The following is a 24691-nucleotide window of genomic DNA, read 5'->3' as shown; positions in this document are numbered from 1 at the left end:
GCGTTGATTTTTACCGCTCTTATATATATAAGGGTGCCAAAAGTTTGGGATCACCTCTATTTTCGTTAAACTCTAGTGCTCAAAAGTTTAAGCACCTCGAAAAAAGCCTTCATGCAAAATTTGAGCTAAATCGGACATGCGTAAGGGGTGCTGCCCGGTGGTAAAGGTTTGACAATTTTCGATCTTGAAAAAGCACCATAGGGCGGAGTAGACGAAATTTCCAAAATCAAAAATTTTTTTTGATGCCAAAACTCTTAAAACTGCATAAAACATCGAAATTTAGTGTCATCTCAAAAAAAATTTTTTTGAAAAAATCAACTTTCTGGGACTTTTTCAAAATTTTCATATTTTTTCTAAGTCCCAAAAAGTCGATTTTCTAAAAAAAATTTTTTTTCGAGATGACACTAAATCTCGACGTTTCATGCAATTCTAAGCCTTTTGGCATCAAAAATTTTTTTTCGATTTCAAAAATTCCATATACTCCCCCCTATGGTGATTTTTCAAGATATATAAAAATTCCATTAAGTGGACTGAGAAGGCTTTTTTTAGATTAGCATCACTGTTCTCATACAAATAGGCAACGCAAATGTCAAGCACTAGTTTGAAAAAATGATGCTGACTGTGTGACATAAACACTGAAGCATGCTTTTGTGAACTACTCGAATCAATCTGAATCAATTGGTGTCAAAATTAGTATCCGAAATTATTTAATAAAAGTATAAAATATATTTTCATGAGACTGTTATGAAAGAAGAGAAAGGCGTTATCACACCACTAGGTGGATTAAGAAGGGTTTTATGTTTCCATTCAGTTGAGTTGAGTCCATATCACTTACCGATCGCAAGCTATGAGGGACATGCTCTTACTTAACAGACTGATATTGATGTCTATTTTTGTCTCCGAAGTGCTGGAGTTGTTTGGAACCGATTCAGAAAAACTGTTTATGTTTTGCAATTGGGTGTCACAAGGGTTATTGGAATAGAAAATTTTCGACAGCACTGACATGTTGATTGTTGACTCTCGTATGTGATGAAAGATTTGAATTATATTTTTCCGTCTCCGAAAACCAAGTTAGAAGGAATAGATCTTTTTGAACATGTTCGTGATACTCGAAAACCTTTCCGTACACTAAGAAACAAAAAAATCTCTTCTTTAATCCACTGCTTCAGTTGCTCTGAAATTGAAAAGCTGTCTGTTATCAACGGGGAAGGTGGGGACGGGTGTAGCGTGATGGGTAAGTCGGTTCCTTTCATGTAGCCTATCATGGGTTCAATTCCCATCACCGCACATAGATTAGAAACGACACAAAACACACACGGGTTTCAATTAGGTGTCACTCGTGCAACTGAGCAATGACACACTCCCAGCAAAGTTATCTGTATGCATAAAAGTAAAAGCTGTATCAGTTGTGTCAACCAATTAAAGACTGTCCCAGAAAGTATGGACGCAACCAAACACCGCTGTTCACTTGTGCAGTTGTTTATTTGTTTTCATTAGTTTGTTTCGAAATGCGTGAACTTTCAGCAGAACAACTTCGAAATATTGTGTACAAATGGTGCACAGAACGCGGACTGTTACTGAGAAAGATAGCAAAAATGGAAGGAGTAAGTGAAAAAGCCGTGCAAAATGCAATCAGGAAGTTCGGTGAGAATAAACCGAAAACGGGTCGAAAAAAAGGTCCTGCTAACCCTCAGTTGAATAAACGTATACTGAAGGCGTTCGAGCAAAAGAAGGAGGTTTCAGTTCCGGATGTAGCCAAAAAAGTGGGCACTTCGAAGTCAAATGTTCTTCGTGCTAAAGAACGTTTGAATCTTCGAACCTATAAGAAGCAGAATCAACCAAAACGTAGTCCGAAAAAAGAAGCATCGATCAGGCCGAGGGTTCGAAAGCTGTACAATACAATTCTTGCTGAAATTTTGAACTGCATAATCATGAACGACGAAACCTACGTGAAACTCGATCACAAATCCTTGCCGGCACCTGATATTATACGGTTCGAGAAGGGCAAGTGTTAAACCAGTCCGAGACATTGATTGAAGTCGAAAAATTTGGTAAGAAAGCTATGGTCTGGCAAGCAATTTGTAGCTGCGGTAAGATCTCGAAACCCTTCATCACCACTGAATCAACATCAAGGAATGTTTACAAAAACGACTTCTACCCATGATTCGAAGCCACAAGGATCGTGTTGTCTTCTGGCCTGATCTTGCTTCTTGCCACTACTCGAAATCAACGGTAGAATGGTATACTACCAAAAATTTCACTTTCGTCCCAAAAGACATGAATCCACCAAATTGTCCACAACTTCGACCAATTGAGGAATTTTGGGCATTAACGAAGGCACATCCTAGGAAACATATCTCGGCAGCCGAAACCATTCAACAATTCGAAAAAGATTGGAAAAAAGTGTCAAAACTTGTCGCCAAGAAGTCAGTACAGAATTTAGTGAGGAACGTTCGCAAGACGGTTCGCCAGCTAGTCTACAATGGCTAAGTAGCAAATGTTGAGAATAATATTCTGTTGTTGTAGTCTAATATTAACAGTGTATCGAATAAAATTTGAATATCTAACACTTGTGAATTATTTACAGCGAAATCAAAGTGCGTCCATACTTTCTGGGACAGTCTTTATTCAGTTAGTCTCTACGAAATTTGTCGCGATGTAGTGTAATTTTATACAATTTTCATTTGGGAGACTAGAAATTGAAGTTAGAATTGAATTTTTTTTTTCAAAAAGTTTCGTTGATTTGGGACTCTTTTTGCTTTAAATCGGCAGTAAAATATAACGTTTGAGCAATGTAACCGCTTAAATGCTGCTTATAGGTTTAACACTAAACTTACAAATGATCAATCAGTGAAATGTTCACAAGGTATTAAGTAATTTTTACTTCTCTTGCAATGCCCGCTGGAAGAGCATTACTAATTGCATTCCCACACGGAAAGAAATCCGTTACTGCTATAATGATCAAATAGTCATGAAATCAATAATTTTTTGTTCCCTAGAAGTCATGATTATTGTTCGTGATTTTATGATTTAAGGAATCCAAATCACGAGCAATAAGTCTTGTCCCAATAATCATAGTCAGAAAAAGCGTTACTCGAGGAATGTATTTCATGCAAAACTCGTAACTCGAATATTCAACCCGAATATTACAGGGTCCGGCACTCGAAGTGTAACCAACTTCAGACCTTCGAGCCTGGCGTCAAGGTAAATGCGACATATTATCGGGAAAGTATTCTGGAGGTTGCTTTGAAGCCGTGGGCAGACAAACATTTCGGTGGCAGACCATGGACGTTTCAGTAGGACTCGGCACCGTCTCACAAAGCTCGAGTGAACCAAGAATGGCTGGAAAGCAACGTTCCGAACTTCATCACGTCCACACAATGGCTCTCGAATTCACCAGATGCGAATCCAATGGATTATTCTCTTTGGGCCATTTTGGAGAGCAAAGTCCGAACTAAAAGATACATCAGTCTCGAGGCGAGTGGGCCAAAATACCTGCAAGTCACATTCGGGCAGCTTGCGATTCGTTTTTTGACCGTCTCAAGGCCATAGTCAAGGCAAAAGGTGGTCATATCGAGCAAAAGTGAATTGATTCTGAATTTTGTATTATTTTTACACATTTTGTACTTTGAATTAAGTAAAAGTAATTTTCCAAACTGAATTTATGGCGTTTTTAATTGGTTACACTTCGAGTTCCGGACCCTGTATTTTGAACCATCTTAATCAAGTGATAAGATGGATTACTTTTGTTGTTCACAACAAGAACTACTTTAATTGTTTACTTGATGCTGAATAACTGAATATATCATTATATATTTAATTTGACATAAACCAAAAGAAACATTTGGAAAAATTAACATGTTTAATTTTCAATACGACGGATTTTCAAACGATAAAAAAAATGAAAAACCATTCCGTGGCTTACCACAAAAATTTTTGCATGATTTCGATATGAAATTTGTTTTTATGAGAACTGATTCACTCGTTTTTTTATCACGCACGAAATAAAACTTGGAGCAATGAACGCTGCTAAGAGCAGTGCTGGAAACTGCTGACATTTTGATGTGGAACACATCTTTATTTTCTATATAGGGGTGCAAAAACTAAATAAATATAAAATACACGTAGAAATGTGGTCAGGTTTTAAACACTCACAGCTCAGTATATTTTGTATCAATTATTAATATTATTTCATTATTTGATTGAAAATATTTCTACGATTCGATTTGCATGTATCAAGCCACGTATTTTCAATTATAAATGATTGAAATTTCGATTAGTAGCGAGCAGTGTCCTATTTTGTCTGCTAAAAATCTCCGGCATATCGGATTTCCCTGTCATATACGACGGTTTTGAAGGAGTAAGCGATATATCAAAGGGAAAGCATCGCTCTGATTGGTCAATCGATGCAAAAGCGAAGCTGTTGGAAGCACGCGAATCTATGAATAGAAGCAAAATTATAGCTAACGTTTCAGTCCTACGCGTAGCATGCTAGAGGTAGGTTGTTGCTAGACAGCAAGACAAAAAATGCCATAAAACGATTTGAAGCTTTAATTGGTATGCTCTGATCTTGTGTCATCCCGGGTAGGTGTAAATAACAAACAAAGGTCAAAATAATAACAAATTTTACCATCATATCTTGGCTTGATGTTCCTGTGTTGTCAGAGCGATACTTGATATTTTCGTGATATTTCATCAAGGGATCAAGACATTGTATATTATCTGTTCAACATCAAAATTAATTATAATATCTTATTTCGTTATTGATGAGCTATTTCAATTTCATTAAGTAAATTGACCCAGTAGTTTTACCTTCAAATAAAATACCATTGAATAAACTGCATCAGAACCAGATAAGAGAAATACTTAAGATATTACTCTATTCTAAATGCTAGATTATAAAATAATTAACAAATTCATCTTCTATAAATATTTTGTTCTTGGTTTGATATTACAATGACAGAATTTTTTATTTTTTGCTATTTTTTCTTGCAAGCTTTGATATGATTTTTTATATTTTAACTCTCATTCCAAACTAAATAATGTTAATTTCTACCATTGAGATGTTTGATTTTAATGACAGAATTTGGTATTGGTTTGCAAATCACTTCTACCCGGGATGCAAGTTCGGATGAAATTCCATGTTATGTCGTTTCACCTGAGAAATTGACAACTACCCCAGGGTAAATGTTGAGTGCGTAAGATTAATTTCTAATTAATACAAGATGAACTGATTGATAATGAGAAGAAGTTTATCGCTTTAACTGAAATCGCAGAATGGTAGAGAAACCTAACGCTATAAAAATCACTGCTTGCATACAAAACTTGAACACAAGCTTGACGAAGAGAAGCTTTAATATCAAAATCCGTATCGCAAGTATGTACAAAGATATAATTGCATACATTTGGGATATTGGTGTAATTTCGTCGGCTATAAAACAAACAATGTTCGGTGTTGGTTCCTAATCAAGATCAATTTAGGTAGACTCTCGTGCAATTTCGAATTCAAAAGTGTGACGATTGATTGAACTGTTTGATTGTAGATCATTAGAAATTTTGGTTGCCTTGTTTCACATCAATGGCTCAAACAACCCCATGGGGCTGATCCTTGCAGTTTTTTTAATATCGTGTGCTTGAAACTTTCACGTTACCTACTATCCGGGCAGTCACACATGAATGTCGCGCGAACCAAACAGATGAAAGTCGCATGTGACTGTCACGAGCGAGCGCTTCATGAATGTAGTGGCGACAGTCACTCGTATTGGGCGATGAATGTAACGAAAGAATGATAGTCATCAATAGAATCGGTTGCATTTTACTTTCGAAAACAACAATGTCTAAGGTGAAATCAACAGCTATGTTAGTTTAATTTTAGTTGATACAACCAGGGTGAGAAACAACTATTACAATATGGTAATTTAGTGATCTGAAGATTTTCCGTGTAGTGTAATTGGACATGTTCCCGATCAAATTCTACTATCTCTTCGGAATGCAAATTTTTATGCGATTCCAGCATTTAATTTTTCAGACAAGAAGAACTCCTATCTCGCGAAACGAATTCTGAGGGCTTCGTATAAAAATCTATCCATTTCGTATGCTTTCATTGTTTTTATTTTTCTCACTTGAGATTGACGCAGATGTGAGACAAAACGAATTAAATAGTGTCGTCGTGTTGTCGTTGGTTATGCTCCTCGTATCGTCATTTCATGTGTTCAGTGCTTGGTCGGATATGCACAGAAAGAAATAATGAAATTTACACGACATGTAAATCAATAATAACATGGAATAAACATGAGTTGAATTGAAATTTTGATTGAAAACCTTCATCGATGCAAAACTAAATTAAATTGCATTGAATTTTCAATGAATATAACTGTATCTTTCAATTAACGCTTATTTGGCTATTAAATTGTATTGAAACGTACAGAATTGTATAGTAATTTTATGTTTCATTACCTGCTCCAAATATGTGCATGAAAATAGATGTAAATTCACAAAATATTTTTATCTGTGTGGCGTAGTAATGATTAGATTTTATTTTGGCAGTGCTTTCCATCAGATGCTTCTGGCCACTGGTTGGATTCGTACCCCGCATTGAGCATTCGAAGCAGGATAAGCCTTTGCCGAAATGAGATCTGTTTTCGACGATTCGCCAGTAAAGAAAGTCCTCTCAGTCAGTATGACAATTGTTGCGACAGAATAATGATGGAGATGATTATCACATTTGGGCTGTTATGGTTCTATGAACTGTTGGAACTCTTTTACTCTTGGCGTACTTGTTGGCTGGTGATAAGTGATATGCCATTCTTATGTCGTTTCAAGGCATGCTTTCCAGTTCGACTTCGTCAAGCACCAGTGTAGAAAACGAAAACTGGATTTTTGAGCGGATTTTTCCACAGCGAACTAAGATCGATGGTTTTAAAGTGATATCAATATTTTACTGTCACTTAAATATGAAATGTCCTTTATGAAAACTTCACTGCAGCTTTCATTATCGTTTAAATTCACAATTCCAAGTGTTAAGCATTTTTCGCTCCTTCCAATAAAAAAGATCCAACAACCGTTAGCCTAAATTCAAATGTTGATTCATTTGTGGTGAGCATCTTTTTTCTTCTAACTCTATACAAACAGTAAGGATCCATTCGTTTTGTCGGACTACAATTCCGCCCTTACCTGTGCGGAGAGTTGACACCAAGGGTAAATACTAAGCTGAACCCACAATCGACAATGAATTGAGCACAAGTGCACAAACGATCGACCTCTGGGGGAAATTGTGGCTGTCACAAAATGAGCGGTTGTTGTGCCTCGAGCCGGAGAACCGAACCACCGGAGAAACAATAAAGAGGAACAAAAATAATGGCATTCAGGAAGCTGTACTTTTTTTTACTCTCGTTAGCCGCTGCTTCCAATTTGGTTGCTATAAATTACGGTGTTCCGAATTTATTCACACAATTTTTCAACGAAACAGAATTAATGACCATCGTGGTGAGGTGACAGGGCGGACGTATTTCGCGGCAGTAGAAAAAAAAAAGAATTTAAAAGAAAGCATATTTTCGATGGGTATAGCTTTATTTTCTCGGTAAACATTTCATTTTCAGTCATTTTCATTTTCATGGCATGCTTATATGAAACACCCATGTTCGAGGGAGCTTAGCTCAAGGACTACTACGCGTGACTCGGAAGAGAAACTTCACCAAAACCGACAGCATTAGAGCGATTAAATATTTGAACCATCATCCAGAACTCGTTATCATAAGTCACTGGCTTTTGAAACAGTTTCGCTGCACCACGAAAAGCGAAAACTTTGCGACGAAAAGGATTCCATCATAAATATCAAATTGAATAATTGATGTCAAACTGCGTCTCGCCGAGTGATCCGTGCTAGGACAACTTTGAGAAACTATCTGCTGCAGTCGTCAAACATCCATTCGTCTTGAAGCAGAAACATATGAAGGAAAAAGCGCCTTCCGAGAAACGGCAGAAACCCGTTCGGTCCTGACACGTAAAAGCTATCACATTTCTCGAATCAAACTTCTTGCATTACTTGGACCCGGTGGTTGTGGTTCATAAACTCAACGCCTTCTCCGCTCCGCGATCGTGTGTCACACGTACACGATGTATGGTGTATGTGTGTATTGTAACATCCTGCCAACTTTTTCGGGTCGGGAAAAAGCACCCTGCTCTTTACTTTCAATTTTGGCACTTTTGCCGCAATTCGACGAAACGCAACCCAATTAGATTTCGTGCGCCAAACGGGAAAAATGCTTCACGTGCCCATTCTTCGGGGAAGTCTATCGTGATAAACGGAACACAAAAGAAAAAACAAAAACTCGTGCCACCACCGCCGTGAAACGGCAAATTTCTTTTTTTCTTGTTATGAATCTGAATTTTTCCTGAGCTGCTAGATTTCCGCTCAAAAATGATAACTTTTTGGCCGTGGTTATGTTTGAGTTTTTAGCTATCCTTTTTGTCAGATTTGCATTTGATAATAGTATTGAGATGCTCATGTATAGCTTTTTTATCCTGATAATAAACGATTATTTGCAATGTAAATACATGGATTCTTCCAATTTTGGTGTGCCAGAGTGCGAAAAATAATTTTAATATGAACAAGTGGAAATTAAATAACTCATTTCTCTACATAATTTTTTTTTCGAGTCGAATCCTTTGAATGTTTGGTTGTCAAACATTTTTTCGGCTTTAACGATTGTACAACAATTTATATCGTAAAGAAAAGTAGGCCAAGACGTTACGGCGTTCTGGTGGAGAAGTGGAGCCCCCATACGAAAAAAATCTTTTGAACCATCCTTCATAAAAAGAGAGAATAACGATTCTTTTCACTTACCTGGACTGTCATGTGGAATCGGTGCACAGAACGCACTGGAACTGCCGGATGATGATGTGGGTGGCGGATAAAAGGATCGTGGCGGTCCCAATCCCAACGGCGAATCACACTGCGACGGTGGACCGAACAACGGTGGTGTGGATAAAGCTGTAAGCGAAAAAATGGATTACGTTTCAGGTTTGTTAGAAATGGCGACAGTTACGAAAAGAAAAACCTGGTGCGAAAAGCTTTGCAACGGTAAAATGTTTTGACATGATAATTTTTTTTTCGTTTCCGAACGATTTCGTCAATCCTGGATCCCATTTATTAGATTTTTCCCAATTTATTTACTTGTTTATTGTGCAGTGAACCACCAAAAATTTAGCTGAACTATTTTTCGTACTCAAAGAAATTGTTGCCAAATAATTTTTTACTAGTCTTAGCCTACTAGTCTTTTGACTCCCCACAATAGTCTACATAAATTTGTTTGTGCACAGTGGTCTGAAATGGGAGTGTCTTCACAAAAGTTGTTTGTAATCAAATGGCGCATCTTCTGATGTTGAAAATCACTGGGGTTGGTCCATGTTTGGATTGAAATCTGAAATGTAACTTTCTTAACTGAATTTAAAAATTTTTGCACTTCACAGCAAAGTTGGCGGAAATTTTATTATAAGCAACTTTGCTGAAGAACCCATCTCTCTCTCTCTCTGCACACCTTAAGGAGAGGCTCCAGTGGCTTATGCTTATGCCGGTTGAAAACAAATTGCTGTCTTCAGATATGTCTAAGCTTCACGAAATGATCTGAGTTTCACTGAATTCTGAATATGCTGCACAGATTTTGAAAATGACACAGAATTTCACAGATTTCAAAAATCAATCACAGACTGACAATGAGTCCGTAAAAGTCATCAAATTGCTTGGGAAAACAAAGTGCTTTACAGAGCGTTTAAAAGTGGTAGGATCTTATTTTTGCTCAGACTGATTTTTGGTTCGAACAGATTGAAAAACATAATCTGGCATCCTGGGCTGTCTCAGTTGCAACGTCGAAGCGGTGTCATTGATGACATTATTAACAGATTTTCCCAACGTGGATTAATTATATTTTATCGATGATATGAAATAAGTTTAATAAAAATATCGCATCCAAACGTATATCGATATTTTATAGTATTGAAAAACCAAGCGAATATCAATGAAATGTGTATTTTTATGGAAGCGGATTTGTGTCTATATCCAAATAAAAAAGGCGGGTAGGTAATATCATAGACATAACTGGAGAACGTTAATACGAATAAAACTGACTTGTCTCTGCACACTTCCGAATATAAATAGTCGTTCGTTTTTTGGTGACTGTTGGAATTTTGCAACTTTTACTGCTCAATAAAGGAAAATTAATCTTTGGGCATATTTTAATGGTTATAAGATGTGCGATTTGCGAAATTTAGCCGATGTTCACAACTGTTGAGTACTCTTTGGCATCATTTATTTGTCTCGATCAGAACCAAAATACTAGACTAGGATTCAGGAATTGAAACTGCATCTAAAACTGAATCCCGATCAAAATTTCATTTAATCAATTTAGTTCTAGAATCACGAAACCGAACTCATTTTATGAATCCAAGGTTCTGAATCCTGAACGTGAATTTCGAATCTGAATTCAGTTGCATAATCTAGTTAGAGAATCCATGATGCTATATGATGATTCCAATATGCAGGTTCGGGATTCTGAAACAACATTTGAGGAAATAAGTTATGAAACTAAATTCAGGAATTAAATGCTGGTTCAGAGTTCAGTTCCAGAGCTCTGGTTCGGAGATCTAATATTTAGTGCTAGAATTCAGAAAAAAAATCCGAAATCCGAATTCTGGATTCGAGTAAGGAACCAAACTCAGTTCCAAAATTGAGTCAAGAAACCAGTTACAAAATCCAGAATTAGAATTTTAGTTCCAGAGTTACAGTTTTAATTTCTGAACCTGTAATCAAGAACTAAATTCTGAAACTGAAATTAAATTCTATACCTGAAATTGAGCTCTTCAAGTGGACCAGCATCCAGTATCGGAATTCAGCTCCGAAATTCAATTTTTGAATTCGGTTCCAGAATCCAGATCCAGTACTCAGAAGCTGAATGTAATTATTATATATTACACCGTTAAAAAATCTGTTTCAATTGACCGAAGTTTGCACGAGCCAATCTCAGAATAGTGAAACATTCATTTAGCTCCCAAACACAGACGACGACCTCGAAAGATACCTCGCACTTCTAGTTCCATTTAGTAGCACTTCTGCTGTATCCATATTCCGTATTTCCGTAATTCCTTTTTCCCCTTTATTTCTGTATTTCTGTACTTCTGCACTTCTGTATTTCTGTACTTCTGTATTTCTGTACTTCTGTATTTCTGTACTTCTGTACTTTTGTACTTCTGCACTTCTGTAGTTCTGTATTTCTGTAGTTCTGTATTTCTGTACTTCTGTACTTCTGTACTTTTGTACTTTTGCACTTCTGTAGTTCTGTATTTCAGTATTTTTGTATTTCTGTATTTCTGTATTTATGTATTTCTGTATTTCTGTATTTCTGTATTTCTGTATTTCTGTATTTATGTAATTCTGTATTTCTGTATTTCTGTATTTCTGTACTTCTAAATTTCTGTATTTCTGTATTTCTGTACTTCTAAATTTCTGTATTTCTCTAATTCTCTATTTCTGTATTTATATCCTTATTAAGATATTTCCATATTTCCATATTTCCATATTTCTATATTTCCATATTTCTATATTTCCATATTTCCATATTGCCATATTTCCATATTTCCATATTTCCATATTTCCATATTTTCTGTTTTCTATTTTCTATTTTCTATTTCTATCTTCAATTTTCAATTTTCAATTTTCAATTCCCAATTTCCAATTTCCAATTTCCAATTTCCAATTTCCAATTTCCAATTTCCAATTTCCAATTTCCAATTTCCAATTTCCAATTTCCAATTTCCAATTTCCAAATTCCAATTTCCAAATTCCAATTTCCAATTTCCAGTTTCCAATTTACAAATTACAATTTCCAATTTCCAATTTCCAATTTCCAATTTCCAATTTCCAATTTCCAATTTCCAATTCCCAATTTCCAATTTCCAATTTCCAATTTCCAATTTTCAATTTTCAATTTTCAATTTTCAATTTCCAATTTTTAATCTCCAATTTCCAATTTCCAATTTCCAGTTTTTAATCTCCAATTTCCAATTTCCAGTTTTTAATCTCCAATTTCCAATTTCCAATTTCCAATTTCCAATTTCCAATTTCCATTTTCCAATTTCCGATTTCCAATTTCCAATTTCCAATTTCCAATTTCCAATTTCCAATTTCCGATTTCCGATTTCCAATTTCCAATTTCCAATTTCACATTTCACATTTCCAATTTCCAATTTCCAATTTCCAATTTCCAATTTCCAATTTCCAATTTCCAATTTCCAATTTCCAATTTCCAATTTCCAATTTCCAATTTCCAATTTCCAATTTCCAATTTCCAATTTTCAATTTTTAATTTCCAGTTTCCAGTTTCCAATTTCCAATTTCCAATTTTCAATTTTTAATTTCCAGTTTCCAGTTTCCAGTTTCCAGTTTCCAATTTCCAATTTCCAATTTCCAATTTTCAATTTTCAATTTTCAATTTCCAATTTTTAATCTCCAATTTCCAATTTCCAATTTCCAGTTTTTAATCTCCAATTTCCAATTTCCAGTTTTTAATCTCCAATTTCCAATTTCCAATTTCCAATTTCCAATTTCCATTTTCCAATTTCCAATTTCCAATTTCCAATTTCCGATTTCCAATTTCCAATTTCCAATTTCCAATTACCAATTACCAATTTCCGATTTCCGATTTCCAATTTCCAATTTCCAATTTCCAATTTCCAATTTCACAATTCCAATTTCCAATTTCCAATTTCCAATTTCCAATTTCCAATTTCCAATTTTTAATCTCCAATTTCCAATTTCCAATTTCCAGTTTTTAATCTCCAATTTCCAATTTCCAGTTTTTAATCCCCAATTTCCAATTTCCAATTTCCAATTTCCAATTTCCAATTTCCAATTTCCAATTACCAATTACCAATTTCCGATTTCCGATTTCCGATTTCCAATTTCCAATTTCCAATTTCCAATTTCCAATTTCCAATTTCCAATTTCACATTTCCAATTTCCAATTTCCAATTTCCAATTTCCAATTTCCAATTTCCAATTTCCAATTTCCAATTTCCAATTTCCAATTTCCAATTTCCAATTTCCAATTTCCAATTTCCAATTTCCAATTTCCAATTTTCAATTTTTAATTTCCAGTTTCCAGTTTCCAATTTCCAATTTCCAATTTCCAATTTCCAATTTCCGATTTCCGATTTCCAATTTCCAATTTCCAATTTCCAATTTCCAATTTCCAATTTCCAATTTCCAATTTCCAATTTCCAATTTCCAATTTTCAATTTTTAATTTCCAGTTTCCAGTTTCCAGTTTCCAATTTCCAATTTCCAATTTCCAATTTCCAATTTCCAATTTCCAATTTCCAATTTCCAATTTCCAATTTCCAATTTCCAATTTCCAATTTCCAATTTCCAATTTCCAATTTCCAATTTCCAATTTCCAATTTCCAATTTCCAATTTCCAATTTCCAATTTCCAATTTCCAATTTCCAATTTCCAATTTCCAATTTCCAATTTCCAATTTCCAATTTTCAATTTTTAATTTCCAGTTTCCAATTTCCAATTTCCAATTTTCAATTTTTAATTTCCAGTTTCCAGTTTCCAGTTTCCAATTTCCAATTTCCAATTTCCAATTTCCAATTTCCAATTTCCAATTTCCAATTTCCAATTTCCAATTTCCAATTTCCAATTTCCAATTTTCAATTTTTAATTTCCAGTTTCCAGTTTCCAGTTTCCAGTTTCCAATTTCCAATTTCCAATTTCCAATTTCCAATTTCCATTTTCCATTTTCCAATTTCCAATTTCCGATTTCCAATTTCCAATTTCCAATTTCCAATTTCCAATTTCCAATTTCCAATTTCCAATTTCCAATTTCCAATTTCCAATTTCCAATTTCCAATTTCCAATTTCCAATTTCCAATTTCCAATTTCCAATTTTCAATTTTCAATTTTCGATTCCAATTTTCCAATTTCCAATTTCCAATTTCCAATTTCCAATTTTTAATCTCCAATTTCCAATTTACAATTTCCAGTTTTTAATCTCCAATTTCCAATTTCCAGTTTTTAATCTCCAATTTCCAATTTCCAATTTCCAATTTCCAATTTCCGATTTCCAATTTCCAATTTCCAATTACCAATTTCCGATTTCCAATTTCCAATTTCCAATTTCCAATTTCCAATTTCACATTTCCAATTTCCAATTTCCAATTTCCAATTTCCAATTTCCAATTTCCAATTTCCAATTTCCAATTTCCAATTTCCAATTTCCAATTTCCAATTTCCAATTACCAATTTCCGATTTCCGATTTCCAATTTCCGATTTCCAATTTCCAATTTCCAATTTCCAATTTCCAATTTCCAATTTCCAATTTCCAATTTCCAATTTCCAATTTCCAATTACCAATTTCCAATTTCCAATTTCCAATTTCCAATTTCCAATTTCCAATTTCCAATTTCCAATTTCCAATTTTCAATTTTTAATTTCCAGTTTCCAGTTTCCAATTTCCAATTTCCAATTTTCAATTTTTAATTTCCAGTTTCCAGTTTCCAGTTTCCAATTTCCAATTTCCAATTTCCAATTTCCAATTTCCAATTTCCAATTTCCAATTTCCAATTTCCAATTTCCAATTTCCAATTTCCAATTTTCAATTTTCAATTTCCAATTTTTAATCTCCAATTTCCAATTTCCAATTTCCAGTTTTTAATCTCCAATTTCCAATTTCCAGTTTTTAATCTCCAATTTCCAATTTCCAATTTCCAATTTCCAATTTCCATTTTCCAATTTCCAATTTCCGATTTCCAATTTCCAATTTCCAATTTCCAATTTCCAATTTCCAATTTCCAATTTCCAATTTCCAATTTCCAATTTCCAATTACCAATTTCCGATTTCCGATTTCCAATTTCCAATTTCCAATTTCCAATTTCCAATTTCCAATTTCCAATTTCCAATTTCCAATTTCCAATTTCCAATTTCCAATTTCCAATTTCCAATTTCCAATTTCCAATTTCCAATTTCCAATTTCCAATTTCCAATTTCCAATTTCCAATTTTCAATTTTTAATTTCCAGTTTCCAGTTTCCAATTTCCAATTTCCAATTTTCAATTTTTAATTTCCAGTTTCCAGTTTCCAGTTTCCAGTTTCCAATTTCCAATTTCCAATTTCCAATTTCCAATTTTCAATTTTCAATTTTCAATTTCCAATTTTTAATCTCCAATTTCCAATTTCCAATTTCCAGTTTTTAATCTCCAATTTCCAATTTCCAGTTTTTAATCTCCAATTTCCAATTTCCAATTTCCAATTTCCAATTTCCATTTTCCAATTTCCAATTTCCAATTTCCGATTTCCAATTTCCAATTTCCAATTTCCAATTTCCAATTACCAATTACCAATTTCCGATTTCCGATTTCCAATTTCCAATTTCCAATTTCCAATTTCCAATTTCACAATTCCAATTTCCAATTTCCAATTTCCAATTTCCAATTTCCAATTTCCAATTTTTAATCTCCAATTTCCAATTTCCAATTTCCAGTTTTTAATCTCCAATTTCCAATTTCCAGTTTTTAATCCCCAATTTCCAATTTCCAATTTCCAATTTCCAATTTCCAATTTCCAATTTCCAATTACCAATTACCAATTTCCGATTTCCGATTTCCGATTTCCAATTTCCAATTTCCAATTTCCAATTTCCAATTTCCAATTTCCAATTTCCAATTTCCAATTTCACATTTCCAATTTCCAATTTCCAATTTCCAATTTCCAATTTCCAATTTCCAATTTCCAATTTCCAATTTCCAATTTCCAATTTCCAATTTCCAATTTCCAATTTCCAATTTCCAATTTCCAATTTCCAATTTCCAATTTCCAATTTCCAATTTCCAATTTCCAATTTCCAATTTCCAATTTCCAATTTTCAATTTTTAATTTCCAGTTTCCAGTTTCCAATTTCCAATTTCCAATTTCCAATTTCCAATTTCCGATTTCCGATTTCCAATTTCCAATTTCCAATTTCCAATTTCCAATTTCCAATTTCCAATTTCCAATTTCCAATTTCCAATTTCCAATTTTCAATTTTTAATTTCCAGTTTCCAGTTTCCAATTTCCAATTTCCAATTTCCAATTTCCAATTTCCAATTTCCAATTTCCAATTTCCAATTTCCAATTTCCAATTTCCAATTTCCAATTTCCAATTTCCAATTTCCAATTTCCAATTTCCAATTTCCAATTTTCAATTTTTAATTTCCAGTTTCCAATTTCCAATTTCCAATTTTCAATTTTTAATTTCCAGTTTCCAGTTTCCAGTTTCCAATTTCCAATTTCCAATTTCCAATTTCCAATTTCCAATTTCCAATTTCCAATTTCCAATTTCCAATTTCCAATTTCCAATTTCCAATTTCCAATTTCCAATTTCCAATTTCCAATTTCCAATTTCCAATTTCCAATTTCCAATTTCCAATTTCCAATTTCCAATTTCCAATTTTCAATTTTTAATTTCCAGTTTCCAGTTTCCAGTTTCCAGTTTCCAATTTCCAATTTCCAATTTCCATTTTCCATTTTCCATTTTCCAATTTCCAATTTCCAATTTCCGATTTCCAATTTCCAATTTCCAATTTCCAATTTCCAATTTCCAATTTCCAATTTCCAATTTCCAATTTCCAATTTCCAATTTCCAATTTCCAATTTCCAATTTCCAATTTCCAATTTCCAATTTTCAATTTTCAATTTTCGATTCCAATTTTCCAATTTCCAATTTCCAATTTCCAATTTCCAATTTTTAATCTCCAATTTCCAATTTACAATTTCCAGTTTTTAATCTCCAATTTCCAATTTCCAGTTTTTAATCTCCAATTTCCAATTTCCAATTTCCAATTTCCAATTTCCGATTTCCAATTTCCAATTTCCAATTACCAATTTCCGATTTCCAATTTCCAATTTCCAATTTCCAATTTCCAATTTCACATTTCCAATTTCCAATTTCCAATTTCCAATTTCCAATTTCCAATTTCCAATTTCCAATTTCCAATTTCCAATTTCCAATTTCCAATTTCCAATTTCCAATTTCCAATTTCCAATTACCAATTTCCGATTTCCGATTTCCAATTTCCGATTTCCAATTTCCAATTTCCAATTTCCAATTTCCAATTTCCAATTTCCAATTTCCAATTTCCAATTTCCAATTACCAATTTCCAATTTCCAATTTCCAATTTCCAATTTCCAATTTCCAATTTCCAATTTCCAATTTCCAATTTCCAATTTTCAATTTTTAATTTCCAGTTTCCAGTTTCCAATTTCCAATTTCCAATTTTCAATTTTTAATTTCCAGTTTCCAGTTTCCAGTTTCCAATTTCCAATTTCCAATTTCCAATTTCCAATTTCCAATTTCCAATTTCCAATTTTCAATTTTCAATTTCCAATTTTTAATCTCCAATTTCCAATTTCCAATTTCCAGTTTTTAATCTCCAATTTCCAATTTCCAGTTTTTAATCTCCAATTTCCAATTTCCAATTTCCAATTTCCAATTTCCAATTTCCAATTTCCATTTTCCAATTTCCAATTTCCGATTTCCAATTTCCAATTTCCAATTTCCAATTTCCAATTTCCAATTTCCAATTTCCAATTTCCAATTTCCAATTACCAATTTCCGATTTCCGATTTCCAATTTCCAATTTCCAATTTCCAATTTCCAATTTCCAATTTCCAATTTCCAATTTCCAATTTCCAATTTCCAATTTCCAATTTCCAATTTCCAATTTCCAATTTCCAATTTCCAATTTCCAATTTCCAATTTCCAATTTCCAATTTCCAATTTCCAATTTCCAATTTCCAATTTCCAATTTCCAATTTTCAATTTTAAATTTCCAGTTTCCAGTTTCCAATTTCCAATTTCCAATTTTCAATTTTTAATTTCCAGTTTCCAGTTTCCAGTTTCCAATTTCCAATTTCCAATTTCCAATTTCCATTTTCCATTTTCCAATTTCCGATTTCCAATTTCCAATTTCCAATTTCCAATTTCCAATTTCCAATTTCCAATTACCAATTTCCGATTTCCGATTTCCAATTTCCAATTTCCAATTTCCAATTTCCAATTTCCAATTTCCAATTTCCAATTTCCAATTTCCAATTTCCAATTTCCAATTTCCAATTTCCAATTTCCAATTTCCAATTTCCAATTTCCAATTTCCAATTTCCAATTTCCAATTTCCAATTTCCAATTTCCAATTTCCAATTTCCAATTTCCAATTTCCAATTTCCAATTTTCAATTTCCAATTTCCAATTTCCAATTTCCAATTTCCAATTTCCAATTTCCAATTTCCAATTTCCAATTTCCAATTTCCAATTTCCAATTTCCAATTTCCAATTTCCAATTTCCAATTTCCGATTTCCAATTTTCAATTTTCAATTTTCAATTTTCAATTCCAATTTTCCAATTTCCAATTTCCAATTTCCAATTTCCAATTTCCAATTTCCAATTTCCAATTTCCAATTTTCAATTTTTAATTTCCAGTTTCCAGTTTCCAGTTTCCAGTTTCCAGTTTCCAGTTTCCAATTTCACATTTCCAATTTCCAATTTCCAATTTCCAATTTCCAATTTCCAATTTCCAATTTCCAATTTCCAATTTCCAATTTCCGATTTCCAATTTTCAATTTTCAATTTTCAATTTTCAATTTTCAATTTTCAATTCCAATTTTCCAATTTCCAATTTCCAATTTCCAATTTTCAATTTCCAATTTCCAATTTCCAATTTCCAATTTCCAATTTCCAATTTCCAATTTCCAATTTCCAATTTCCAATTTCCAATTTCCAATTTCCAATTTCCAATTTCCAATTTCCAATTTCCAATTTCCAATTTCCAATTTCCAATTTCCAATTTCCAATTTCCAATTTCCAATTTCCAATTTTCAATTTCCAATTTCCAATTTTCAATTTTTAATTTCCAGTTTCCAGTTTCCAGTTTCCAGTTTCCAATTTCCAATTTCCAATTTCCAATTTCCAGTTTCATAAATTGTATTTTAGATCATGTTTTTCAATTGTTTTATCCCGTTTTATTTGTTTTGTTTTTGACCGTTGGTCATTATTAAGTAATAATTAACGCTTTTTAGTCAGACGTGGACTGATGGAAATGAAAATTAGAAAGCAAAGGAAACAAGAAAACATGACTTTGAAACAGCTTTCAAATCTTTGGCAACACTTTACCTTGGTCATTGGGCGGTCGCATGCTGGACAGGGCCGTCAGCGGTGTGTAGGATCGGGGAGGTGCCTCCCCAGGGCGTACCAAGCGTTCCTCGGTAACACTCTGCTGAACACGGTACTGCATTTTGCAGTACGCTTCCTGATTGGCACCGAGGGATGAATTCACATAAACACCTGTTATGGTAACCTCGGTGTCCTGGGCGATTACAACGTTGCTGGACATCGGACGGGGCTGTGGTTGAACGACGGAAAAACATGAAGTTTCAATTCTACAGGAAATCGTTGAAAGGGCTAACTTACCTCTTCCAGCTCCCGCTTGACTTCGGTTTCATCTTTTCTATCTCGCAAAAGTTCCGTTTTAACTGTAATTGTGTTTTCTTTTCCCTTTTCTTTAGGTTCTTCTTTTTCCTTTGATTTATCTATTTCAGGAGACTTAATGGGCTCAATTGCTTCCGCGGGTTTCTCTTCGTGTTTGGATTCTTTTGATTCTTTCGCATCCTTCTTCTCCTCGGACTTTGCAGCTTCCTTCTCCTTTGTTTCTTTTTGATCTTTTGCTTTTTTGGTTTTCGGTTTGTGCGCTGGATTATCCGAATCGGAATCCGTATTCCGATAGAGAATCCGTTGAACCTCGTAGGTGGCCGCAAGCATCGCCGTTGCGTTCAAACTGGCCATTCGCTTTTTGGCCAGCACCTCCACGACTTCCTTTTTCTCCTTGGGCTTCCGTTTGCGTTTTTTGCTATCGGTTTGTTTGGACTTTGCAGTCACCACCTTTTCGGAACCGGACGACGAAGAACACGAGTCCTCCTCCGCTTGCTTCTCACTGTCCGACATGAGAGCTTTCAGTTCTTTTTTGATTTTTTTGGCCGGCGGTTTCGGTTTGTCGGGCTTTTCCGACTTGTCAGACTTTTCGCTCTTCGGTTTGGGTTTAGGTTTTTTGACTATTTTGCGTTTGATTTTGCGCTTTTTAACCGGGTCGGTGTCTTTTCCCTGGAATCGCGGGTAATGAAATGGCATTGGATTTTTAGGTTACACTAAAAACAAAAGCTCCTACCTGTGCGTAAGTTTCATCGGAATCCGGTAGAAGATCATCTTCCGATTCCATGCTGGAAGCATTCGGGTCCCAGTGTTTGCCGACTCCGCGAAGTCCGGGAACGCATCTCAAAGTGCTGGAACGTTATTTTGGGGGTATTATTGCAATGCTTGAGAATTTCACAGTCAATCGTTTTTCAATTAAACCCTTTCAAATTAGAAGTAAAGTTTTTCACAGTACAACATGCGATATAGCTTGATTCTTTTAATATCTGGACACATTTTTTTTACTTTTTTCAAGCTTTGACAGAAGTTTGTTTCCAAATGTTTTCTCTTTTATTGCTGAAAAACTCTTACCGAATCATTTTGTTTCTAAAAGGTTATACTTGATGGAATTCGTGAACCGAAAATAAAATCCCATTTTCTTTGAAAATTCGACAAGGTCAGGTTGGAAAAATATGAAGTCATTGAAATTGGCTAAATCAGTTATGTGAAATGGTTTCGAACATTTCCGTAAGTTGCAAACTATCGATCGGCAAGATCACAGCAAGCGTTGCAGTGGAACTAAGAATCTGAAGCTGCATTTGATTAGGGTAAACTCAGAGCTACCGAATTATGATATCGTCAGGAAATTCAACGGAAGGAAAAGCACTGTCCGGAGAGTTCATCTGCGAGAAGGAGTTTGGGTCAGTGAGTAACTTGGACAACAAAACGTACGTAAAGACGGGTTATAGGCAGCTTCCCGGACAAAAATCCTTTAAAGCCTTTGATCTAGGTGATGTTTCTAGCAAGTTCAAGTTCTGTTTTTTTCCATTAAATTCGCAGAAAGCTTTTGATCTGGCAAGATATTTGCAGTTACGGAAAAAACCTCGTTTTCGAGACAAAGAAGGCAAGGGATAACTCAGTTTTTGGAAGTGGTTTAGAGCAGTGTGCGTCAGTGTGAACTCACCTCGTGAGACGGCAATGAAAAAATATTATATTGCGAATTATATTTCATCAGTAAATATTTGTAGTGATCGAAATATTTATTTCGCACCGGATTATTTATTTTGATGTTATTTCATTCAGAGTCAAAGAAAATTCGACAACAGCAAAGTTTTCGTACATGCTAGTTGTGCTAGTTTTAAATTTGATCAGTATCTAACGAGCAAAACAGATTGGAAAAATGCATTTGAAAAAAGCTACTGCAAAGAAGGGACTCGAACCCATGACTAGCTGGTGTTCGAGGATATCGGTTTTGCTAAGTAAAACACCTTGAATGTGAAACACACGAAAAAACAGCCTGAACAGAAGTTGTGCCACGCCGTTCAATTATAGTGATATCTCTATGCAGGCGCGTATACAAGGGGAGGTTTTAGGAATTCAAATCCCTCCCGAAACTTATGAAAGTAAATATGTTATGAAAACTCTTCTTTATAAATATAACGAATTTAGCACCAACTCGAACAAATGTTGGCAGTACCTTCTCTGATTTGAATGGAACTTTCTGGTCATGTAGACGTTGTGTAAACAATTCACTTTGCATACTTTGTTTTTCCAAATTTGATCCATACTGTCTTTTGAAAAGGGCTAAACATTTTGAACCATTTTTTTCTTAAAAAGCTGCTGTCGATAATGATAAATCCTTCAAAAAACTAGTGATTTTCACAAAATCAGTCAATTTTTTCAATAAAAACCAGTAGACAATAAAATAATCAGAAAAGTATTGTAACAGTTCGTGAACCATTCACACAAGTCAATTTGAGATGTCGCTAGAAAGTTGAAAGTGTCAGTCGGTTTCGTGCAGGAAAACATCAAATATTATGGGTTACGTGTTTATAGGGTGTTTATTAGCAGGAAACTGGCAGGGAGTTCGTGTTCAAGTTCGATGTACCAGAAGATGATCGAAATTTGCAAAAAAAAGTTCTGATCTGGCAGGTGATTTGCGTATGTTGTAAAATATGCACTTCCTTCATTATATCGGAATCAAAATATTTACCCGTGTTGGCGGTTCAATGCATAGATCGCTGGTCTTACAAATCAGTTGTAGTATGTTCGAGTCCCGATCTGGAAGGATTCTTAGTGTCAGTAGGATCGTAGTATTAGCCATGCAATGATCCTGTACGCTATGACTGCGAAGTCTGTTCAAACAGAAAAGACAAATTCTACAAAAGGAATGCAATGTCAAGACTTTGCGTTACTTTCATTTAACAATAACGTTTTTTTTTGCCATTAATAAGGAAGTATAGAGCATCAATGCTGTGTTAGTTGGCACCGCTCAATACATTTCGGAGTCGATTTTGAGCCAAAAAGTGGTACGCCTAAAACTCACCGGAACTTCACCCGATTCAAAAATTCAGAGCAATTATGAAAACGAATCTTCGCAAACATTCCAAAATTGAAGGTGCTTACGTTTCGTCTTTGACTCATCAGTGCATAACAGTTTATGTTGAACAAACAGTCGTCCAAAAGTTCAACTTGAACCGCTAAGCAGGCGTAAAATTTCTGCTATTTACAGTTCACTTTTCTTGCTTTGTACCGAAGTGCAATGTCTAACATGCGCTGATGAGTCGAAGACGAAACGAAACGAAGGATTTTCAAAATGGTTATGTGCCCTAACTCATTTTTTTTTGCTTATTTAGTGTTAAAAGGCATCATGAAACTACTAACACATGGATCAATAAGTCCCGAGACTAAAGCAGAGATAGCGCTCGTAGTAAACGTCTTTCTAGAGTACTACCCTTTGCTTGAAACGGGTCAAAATTTTAAGTCGATCCGACCAGAAACAGCTGATTTATAGAGGTTTAAGTAAAGTCGTTTTGTAGTTTGTTTAAAATATGGAAAAAACCGAGTTTCGTGTTTTGATAAAACATTGTTTTTAATGGGTAAAAACACCGTGCAAGCGAAACAATGGATTGAAAAATGTTATCCGGACTCTTGTCCATCAAAAGCAACGATTTGTCGGTGGTTCGCCGAGTTTAAACGTGGTCGTACCGACACAAATGACGCGGAACGCTCGGGTAGACCTGTGGAAGCCGTTACACCGGAAAATGTGAGTGAAGTGACAAAAATTATAATGAAAGATCGTAATGTGAAGCTCCGTGAGATTGCTGAGATGACACAGATATCATATGGAAGTGTATTTACTATCCTTCATGAAAAATTGAGCATGAAAAAGGTAAAAAATAATGAAAAAGGTCTTTTCCAAGTGGGTGCCGCGATTGCTTTCGATGGAACAAAAACAGCAACGAGTCGATGATTCAGAAATTGAACGAATTGGGCTTTGATCTGCTTCCCCACCCCCCCCATACTCGCCAGATTTAGCCCCCAGTGACTACTGGCTCTTTGCTGATCTTAAAAAAATGCTCCAGGGAAAAAGATTTGGCTCAAATGAGGAGGTCATCACTGAAACTGAAGCTTAATTTGAAGCGAAAGATAATTTTTTTTATAAACATGGTATTGAAAAATTGGAAAAACGTTGGAACCATTATATCACCCTAAAAGGTGATTATGTTGATGAATAAAAAAAAATTTTGCAAAAAAATGTTGTTTCCATTGTTAGTCTCGAGACTTATTCATCCATCTTTTTATCATTTTTAGCAGTGTTGCCATATTCTTGTTAACTTAGTTCAAAGTATAATTCGCTCTACTTATCTAGTAATGATATGATTCAAATATATATAGAGAATATGACGCAATAGATATGAAGAATTCAATCGGACGGCAAAGTTGGAATCAGTCGCATATCGCTCCTTCAAGATTAAGGAACAGTGGCTTAAAGCCAAATCGTCCAAAAACAGTAGTTTTTCAAAGCAAGCAAGAAAGTAACTAGTAACACTCAAACCTCTATTTACGTAAACATCGGGGACTCGTAAATCGAATCATGACGTAAATAAAGCTTACGTTATTTGGAATTTTCAACGTAAAAAATTAGATATGTATAAGGGAGAGTGTTCGGTTGTTCAGGTTGTTCAGGAGTGTTCTAGTTCTAGATGCATAATTTATGTCAGTTACAAAATTTAAATCTGGATTTTTTAACAAGAAAACCAAGCAGCTCCAGCAGTGTTTTACTCGTGTTTCAAATATACAAAAAATAGAACGGCATCGTAGACCAGTTTTAAATTTGACAGAAGAACTGGTCGAATAAATAAAATTAGAACGGCTTGCTGGGAATACGTTTGCTCCAGTTTCTGCTCTATCATAGATCTTACATAGAGAACTTATAGCTGCTGAATTTGCTCTTAGTGCACATTATGCGGACATCTATACATCAATGGAAAGCTAAAGGTCCTAGCTAACAACTGATTAAGAAACTAATGGCGTTTTTCATTGAGAAACACTGGTGGCGTGGATTGCTCTGGTTTTGCACTTTCGAGCAGAAATGGCAATGAAACACCGTCAAAATGTTGCATTTCTGCTCGAAAGTGCAAAACCAGAGCAATCCACGCCACCAGTGTTTTTCAATGAAAAACGACATAAGTGTA

The 24691-nt window shown here is 34.6% G+C and overlaps 1 protein-coding gene across 1 annotated transcript in view; it reads right to left on the bottom strand.

Moving 5' to 3' along the window:
• Positions 1-24691, bottom strand: part of LOC131430015 (titin homolog) — a 479674-nt gene that overhangs the window by 405468 nt on the left and 49515 nt on the right. The window contains exons 3-6 of the mRNA XM_058594621.1: positions 20251-20365; positions 19500-20186; positions 19203-19431; positions 8846-8992 (exon numbers count right to left, since the gene is read on the bottom strand). Coding sequence (XP_058450604.1) covers positions 8846-8992; positions 19203-19431; positions 19500-20186; positions 20251-20365 — 1178 coding nt within the window. The remainder of the gene's footprint in view (positions 1-8845; positions 8993-19202; positions 19432-19499; positions 20187-20250; positions 20366-24691) is intronic.

This window comes from Malaya genurostris, chromosome 2, assembly GCF_030247185.1.
Source record: "Malaya genurostris strain Urasoe2022 chromosome 2, Malgen_1.1, whole genome shotgun sequence".
NCBI classification, from domain to species: domain Eukaryota; kingdom Metazoa; phylum Arthropoda; class Insecta; order Diptera; family Culicidae; genus Malaya; species Malaya genurostris.
This window is presented reverse-complemented; position numbering and strand designations above follow the sequence as displayed.